The sequence below is a fragment of the Phalaenopsis equestris genome, unplaced genomic scaffold (assembly GCF_001263595.1).
Source record: "Phalaenopsis equestris unplaced genomic scaffold, ASM126359v1 Scaffold201446, whole genome shotgun sequence".
In the NCBI taxonomy this organism is placed as follows: domain Eukaryota; kingdom Viridiplantae; phylum Streptophyta; class Magnoliopsida; order Asparagales; family Orchidaceae; genus Phalaenopsis; species Phalaenopsis equestris.
This window is the reverse complement of record NW_018221210.1, coordinates 37,494-45,630: the sequence shown is the minus strand read 5'-3', so window position 1 is coordinate 45,630 and position 8,137 is coordinate 37,494. Positions and strand designations below refer to the sequence as shown.

At 32.1% G+C, this 8,137-nt stretch overlaps 1 protein-coding gene across 1 annotated transcript in view; it reads right to left on the bottom strand.

Annotated features, from left to right (window-relative positions):
* Nucleotides 1-1,241: 1,241 nt before the first annotated feature.
* Nucleotides 1,242-8,137, bottom strand: part of LOC110036003 — a 31,155-nt gene continuing 24,259 nt past the window's right edge. The window contains exons 2-6 of the mRNA XM_020740347.1: nucleotides 3,952-4,224; nucleotides 3,487-3,533; nucleotides 3,320-3,391; nucleotides 1,818-1,956; nucleotides 1,242-1,518 (exon numbers count right to left, since the gene is read on the bottom strand). Of these exons, the coding sequence (XP_020596006.1) occupies nucleotides 1,481-1,518; nucleotides 1,818-1,956; nucleotides 3,320-3,391; nucleotides 3,487-3,533; nucleotides 3,952-4,224 (569 nt within the window). The 3' untranslated portion in view covers nucleotides 1,242-1,480. The remainder of the gene's footprint in view (nucleotides 1,519-1,817; nucleotides 1,957-3,319; nucleotides 3,392-3,486; nucleotides 3,534-3,951; nucleotides 4,225-8,137) is intronic.

Genomic DNA, 8,137 nt, shown 5'->3' with positions numbered 1-8,137 from the left:
AGATTATTTTCTTTATGCATTAAATTAATATTTTATTTAATGAATAATTGCTTTATTAAATGGTTTAAAACAGACATTTCATTCATGTTTGCCATTTTGAAAGTCTTAAATGGTATCACAAATGGAAGAAAAAAATTGTCATACAAACGTACATTTTAATGAAATATAAATGTAAAGTCATATAGGATTACCCCTATATCGTACTGACAGGAAAGTCTTAAATGGTATCACAAATGGAAGAAAAAAAATTGTCATACAAATGTACATTTTAATGAAATATAAATGTAGTCATATAGGATTACCCCTATATCGTACTGACAGAAGATGCGATGTACTCGTGTAAGTTAAAAGAAACGGTAAAAGTATATATTTGGGTGCAATTTGAGGTACCTTCATGTACATTTTTTAGGGTCGATACGTGTACATTTTGAATGTACTATCGAGTATATTTTTGAGAAAACATTCGGGTATGACAGTAATCCTGTTATAATTATTAATGAGGTTAAAATGGTAAAAACTTAAAGTGAAACTATAAGGGATGAAATTAAAGTTAAAGTTCAAGGTTTTCTACAATAATGTGCTGCATTTTTTTTATCATTCATGCATCGCAAAAGCATTATAATTTAATACACATAAAGATCATAATTACTCACTAAGTCAAACGTACAGTTAAAATTAATATTTTTTTTAGAATAATAAAAATTTTAAGTTGATATGTCTAATATTAAATATTTAATTTACAATAGAATAACTACAACTAATAGATAATATTTATGTTGTGGCTGTTATTTCTTTTTACGATTTCTTTCAAATATTGATATACTATTCAACAATGATTTGAAATGTAGCTTTTAAATTATATTGTTAATTTTGAAAGTTTAATTTTATTGTATTTGGTAGATTAATGACTTTTATATATTGAAAGTTTCTAAAATAATTTATGCAAAGTAAAATTAAATGTTAATGCTGTCTGGCCACAGTTCCCGCCATAGTTAATTCTAAGCACTGAGCCGGGTCATGACAAATACAACTTTTCATGGATAGATAAATAGGCATATGTATAAATTAAAGTGTTATATGTAAATACAAAAGGATTCAAAAGTATGTATGTCAAATCTTCCAAAAAAAAACCACATTTTACATTTGGTTGACGAGGAGTTTTGTTCGAAAATTGTCTCATTTTATTCTATAATAATAATAATGCATTTATTCACATTGTTTAAGGTAAATCCAATTAACCAAACGCCCAAGACAAAATCAAGCAGATCCACCTCCAACGAAACAACCATACTTTAAATGAACAGAATCCCTGAATAATTCACAACTTTACCTCTGAAGAAAATTACAAAAAGTTCATTCCTTGATGTGCTGGATCTGGATCAGCTACATTCAACATAACACAGCAAAATGTATGCTTTTGCTTGCATGGAAGCTGGCAAAAGCTTACTAGATTTCTGAAACCAGCAGCAGCTTCTCAGCACTATCCAGAGGAATCACCATGAGAGCCATCACCAGATTCTGCAAATAATCAGTGATTAATTCAAACCATGAGAAAAGTGTCAAAATGGCCCAATGACATTTTGCAAAGGGTCATTTTAGTCCCATAGCTTAAAAAAATATCAATTTAGTTCCTAAACTCTTTTAATACAAGTTGAAAAAAATCCCTAACAAGGACTATTTTAGCTCCCATTAAAAAAATCTAGGACCAAGTTAGCATGTTTATAAACTCCGGGACTAAAGTTTACTCATTAAGCCATATACATAGTAGTAATTGAGAATCCAATTAAATTTTGAAGGAAATGAGAAAGTAAACAGACCATGAATTGCTTCCAGTTCATCTTCATTGTAAACTCCTAGAGGCGAGCCACGAATTGAAAGAAGCATTTCCCCTTGCATCGGCCGTCTAGAAGTTCTCGTCGCCGACGTCACACCGAATGATGACCGGTTGCTCGTCCCCTGTAACAAATCAGCTAGGCATAAACAGCAAATTGGAGTCTAATGACATACAAGCACCTCAAGTTAACAGGAAATATGATTATTAGAATCACTCGGCCACATGGTAAATCAGCCATAGTTTTTCATGAAGAATATAGGTTGGAATAGTTAATGAATTATTTCACAGCCATAGTAATTTGATGAATTTTGGTGAATGATTAGCTGGTTTATAGATTGACAAAGCCATAAACATCTAATAAAACATTCAAAGGATATATAGGTAGCAATGGTTCAGCTCGAGTACTAAGCATCTGAGGTTGGCTTTTTTGAATCCTCATTTTTAAATTCATTCTATCTGAGAAGTGAGTTTTACTCTTCATGAATTCTTTCAAACTTGAGAGTGCAATTTTGAAAATACTTGCAATTTATACAACTCTAGCATAATTAAAAGACAGACATGACAAATTAGTTGGCTAGTGGTCTCTAAATTAACAAAGGAAAATTAGTATAAAGTTTAATATTTTTTTCTAGGTGAGTTTAATTGCAAATTTACACACATCGGATATACAAAATCTTAAATCTAAAATCTATTGGTTGATAGCCTAAGATCTCAACCAACGGACTACAATGACATACACATATACTTGTTTAATGTTGGATAGTTTTGAACTTTGTAAATAAGTCCAATAATTCATGCTATTTTGTAAAGACAACTAACCTAAAAAAATATGCTAAGGTTTCTTAAAATCATTTAATGCATGCCTAAGTTTCTTGATATCCTAGTATTACCATTAGAGAATCGTAATCCTGTTAGCGTTGTCCTAAAATCCTAGTATCACTAGTAGAGTAATATCTTCATAGTATGGATTTCATAACAAGATTTTATAGTGAGCTCAATTAGTAATATTAGAGACTTAGGGTTTGTTTCGGACAGCTTTCTCAACTTGCATTGCATTTCAGTCACTTTAAGATTGTTTGAGAAATTGTTTATTACTATTTTTTAAAAATTTATGTATTGAAAGCTACTTTTTACAACCTGATTTATTTAAGTATGATGACAGCAAAAAAGTTGCTCTCTGATTTTTCGGTAAAAAAAATATTTATAATTCCAATCATAATTTTCTAAAAGGTTGATTTTATCGCCACAGTTTTACGACCACCAACAAAAAACTGCAATTGTCCCAAACAAACTGTTAAAGATATTCAAACATCCATGATAGAGTCAATTGGTCTTGTTCACAAAATGTGATAAACTGTTGTCCTTCACAAAATTTAAAAGCTAATATTCATTTTCAGAGGAACATCAAAATATAGGGATATATATACAGATTTCTCATTAGGAAACTATTAAAAGAAGTATATTAACACAGAAAGAGTAACAAACCCCAGGAGTTTGGAAACCATTTCCCACACCCAGCATCTGAGACATCTGAGTGTCCACTGCACCATCAAGAACCTGTAATCAATTAAAATGGGAGAAGTACCTCGATAAAGAAGAGAGTAAAGGGACTAAAAGAAGTTCTAAAGTTCACAAATCATGATGCAACTTACAAAATCAGAGATTTCTAGCCCAGCTGCATTTAGGAAACTGTGCTTCACTGCAAACAGAAAAAAAAAATTTTAATTCTTAGGAGCAGTTTGGGATCATTTTTATTTTTTATTTTTTATTTTTTATTTTTATTTTATTTTGTTTATGTTTTGATGTGAAGTATTTTTATTTTTTATTTTTTATTTTTTTTTTTTATTTTATTTTGTTTATGTTTTGATTTGAAGAAAAATATATTTGAAAATTTTGATTAAGGCATGGTTGCTTTTAAAAATTCAAAACAGCAAAAAGTTATTTTGAGTATTTTCAAAAACATGTTGATTTATTTTTAACAAAATAAAAATTATATAAAGAATACACTAAAAAATATATATTTTTAAAAATAAAAATAAAAAAAAATAAAAATGATACCAAGCGGGTCTTTAGCATCTAAGGACATTTTCAATGCGAATATTAGGAGCTATCTAAACCTGACTCCACTGAGAATTGCTGGCCGCCAACAGTGCTAGCCACTGACGCACGTCCGTGTCCAAAAACATTTTTCTCATTTTGCCTCAGCTCAAACACTTTGTCTTCCTCATTTCTCACTACCAAGAGGTTCGGCAAGTTCTCTTGGAAGAATTTTAGAGCAGGAGTCTGTAGCTGTTCCTTGCTCAAGTAAGATCGAAGCATGCGAAGGCGAGCAAGCATGTTGTGTACTTCAGCCACTTCGATAGCTCGGATTGCAGCAATTCGACGTTCAGCTACACAAACATGAAGCTTTGCTGTCATGAAAACTACCACAGAAAAAAATATTTACATTTATAACACACAAATTCATCTTGTCATATAAAAAATATAACTATTTTAACTTTTAAAAAGTGAAATACATATCTTAATCAATAGGTAAGATGGCATATACATAAAAATTGAAGTTTAGGTCTTATTTAAATGTATGTAAATCTTCCTTTTTTTTGTTTATTTATTTTTTTATTTTTTTGTAGCAAGAGGTTAACCAGCAAAGGAAAACAGTATCTTGAAAACTTAATATCAAACAAGTGAAAGGCAAATAAGGAGATGGAGAAGGTGACAAGTTCAGAGACTATAAATAACAAAAGAGGAATAGGTAAAATGTAGAAGTAAATTAATAGATAAGAAGGGACCATTTAATTTGCAAAAACAATCAGGTCGACTACTAATGATGGGATTGAAAAATAATTAGACTCTGACGTAGTCAGCGTCATTCATATTATCATTGAGGTTGTAATCTTAGGTGGAACCAGATTTATAACAAAGAAAATAGATAATAAAAGAAAATGACCAAATTGGTCTCCAGAGTACTTAGGATTTCTTCATTTTGAACCAGAATTTTGCATTCGTAAATGTGGTATTTCAAAAATAAATTCAACCCTGTTATTCATGTAGCCTGCTCTGAATAATCCGTCTTTCGTTGAATCATCACCAATGACCATAAAAAATAATTTTTCGAGAATTTTTTTTAAATCAAGATTCTTATAAGCTCAAATTTTCAGTTAGCCCAGCACCTTCAATATATTTATTGCCATCCTTTCACTGTATTCTCATATTAATAAGTGACCTTCAAGAACAGCTACGGCAAGATCATAAAAAACAAAAACAGAAGGAATCACTACATGATCAAAGTAACCTTCCCTAATAGACAAAGTAGTATACTTCATATTATTTGTGACTTTTATCGATAATTAGCTCGTTAAACTGACATTTGACTTGAAAAGAAAAACAAAACTGGCATTTGACTTGAATCACTTTTTGTATCTAAATTTGCCTCATAAAGATTATCATCCGAGGAGGTTGTTTGATATCCACAAATTTTCAAGCATGGATCAAGTCATGGAAGTTATTCTCACGTTAGGGAAAAACCTATATTCTATGAGTTAGTATTTTCAATCGAAACTCAAATTGGAAACACTAACTGTAAAACAACTGAATATTAATCAGAAAAGCTCTAGTTATCGATTAAAGTTCAAAGTTAGCAAGATTTATATTTTCTTGTACAAATAAAAAACTTAAGAAAAAAAAAAGGATTGCATCAATTCTAACCTATATTCTAAATGAAATTTTGGTCTCAATGATTATGTTGATTCAGATGGTCATTCAAAGCTAAAAAGGATTGCAGTTGCCTTTCTAAAGATTCTGAAGTTACAAACTTGTATTTTTTATGATTATATCAATTCACCTTTAACTCAATTGTGTGATAACATTAATACTTCCTTGAGCTAAGCCCTTCGGTGAGGCAGTCAACCACTTGCTCTCTAGTGGCTACATGTCATAGCTCCAGTAATCTGTTATTCAGTCTTTCCTTAATGAAGAACCTTTCAATCTCCACATGTTTGGTTCTATCATGTTGAACCGGGTTGTTAGCCATGCAAATTGTTGACTTGTTGTCACACCACAACTTCATTTGAGTTCCCTGATCCACTTTGAGTTCAACCAACAAGGTTTTCAGCCACATCATCTCAGTAACTTCTAATGTCATAGCCTTGTATTATGCCTCTGTTGTTGATCTTGCTACAACTGACTATTTTTTGCTCCTCAATAAGACCAAATTGTCGCCTACAACATGCAGCATCCTCATGTGGATCGTTTGTCATCATCATAACTTGCACAATTAGAACCACAAAACCCTCAGTCTCTACATATTCATTCTTACTGTCTTTCCCTGATGCACACTTCAGATATCTCAGGATCTGATACACTACATCTATATGGTCATTCCTTAGATGTAGCAGCTCACTACACTTCAAAAAATAAAAACAAGTCGAGTGTGACACAAATAGATCAGGCGGCCACCAGCCTATGGTATTTCTCAAGATCAACCGATTCACCTTCCTATATACTAAATTTGAACTTTTGATCAATTGGAGAGTTTGCAGATTTGCTCCCCCGATGCATACTTTAACTAAGATAAAACCATCTCCTCAGGTTCATTGGTCACTTTAATCTCAAAAAAAATATCTTAGTTGTCCCAGACCTTTTACCTCAATTTTTCCTTCAGTTGAGCAATTTCTGACTTATTATCATCAGTGATAATTATGTTATTCACATACACAACAAGTATGGTAGTATGACATTCATGTTGCCGAAACAATACCTTGTGCGGTCTGCATTGATATGCTGATATCACATGCTACCATCTCTATCCTAAACTTGTCAACCAAGCCCGAGAAGTGTACTTCAAGCCATACTGTGACTTCTTGAGTCCACTATCTGCGACGTACTAAATACTGGTGATATCTTCATATATACCTCTTCCTGTAGCTCCCCCAAAGGCATTGCTTTGGTTTTTTTTTAACTTAGAGTTACCAGCTGTTAACCTCACTTTTGATTGAGATTTAGTTTTTCCTCTTTAGCAGTCTAGGGTCTAGTACTTTCCTGTTGACTATTCTTAGAAAACTAGAAAATGAACCCTCACCATTAGAAATTCTACACTCCTCCTTACTCAACTTGAGTTCCACATATTGACCCTAACCTCTAGCACTTAGTAGGTGGGGTCAATATGAGAGAGCTCAAGGTGAGTTCCCATAGGACTGATTGGCCTTAGGGTCAGCCCTCTGGTGGTGTGGTCTTGGTTACTCTCACTCACACACTTGCACTCACTTTCACTCACTTTCACCCATAACCCTAAACCCAAACTTTGTTGAATTTGATCCATTGATCCTTTGGGAGACTCGTGTAGATGATTTTGATCCATTGATCCTTTGGGAGACTCTTGTAGATGGTTTTCTAGACCCACTAGCCCTAGGCTGGGATTTAGCTAGGACCAGTAAATAGAGGACCCAAATGGGAATTTCATTGATCCATGACTCACATAGAGTGGTTGACACTCCAATTTTACCGCAATATTCAACTTAGTCTTTTGTCCCACAAAACTACCCAAATTACCTAAACACCCCCAAATCTCATTTTTTTAGGTGTTTGTATAACTCTGCTATACAATATAAGCCCTAACTTGTTTTAGAATTTTGAGGTTGTCGTTAGTCAGGATCTAAATAATCATATCTTCCAAACTATTTATGTAATCGTTTCACACGAATGTAAGTTCTAAAGTAATAAAATTGGTAGGATAAAACATTTAAATATTTCTCCTCTAAATTGAAGTCAAATCATAGAGTAGTTTGGGAAGTCACCGAGGTTCCCTTTAAGATCTATGATATCCTCTAGTCATTCTTCCTTCGGATTCTAAAATAAAATATTTCAAATTGAGTCATTATTCTTTCACATCTCTTAGTCCGATCTCTTTAAAAAGTCTTATCCTTTAAAATTCCTTGAAGATAATATCCCCTGATTTTTATCAAAAGTTTTCTTATGTGACTTCGGTTATCTAAGATATAATTAACTATAGGGGTTTGCCCTTTAAGGAAGCTTTTCCAAACCCAGCTTAATATAAACTCTATTTAATTTTTCATATTAAATAGAAGAACTTGTTAGCTTATAAATAAAATAGTTTTGCAGACCAAACGAATATCATATATTTCTTAGTTTATTTGATCGAGCCCCACCCTCAAGTCTCGTGTTTATCTTTGGGGATATATACATGGTTGAGGTGTAGTGCTCTTTCATTTAAACTATGAAAGATATAAAATTAGTTTGATTTCATATTTTTCTAAAACTATATGTATGTATATATATATATATATA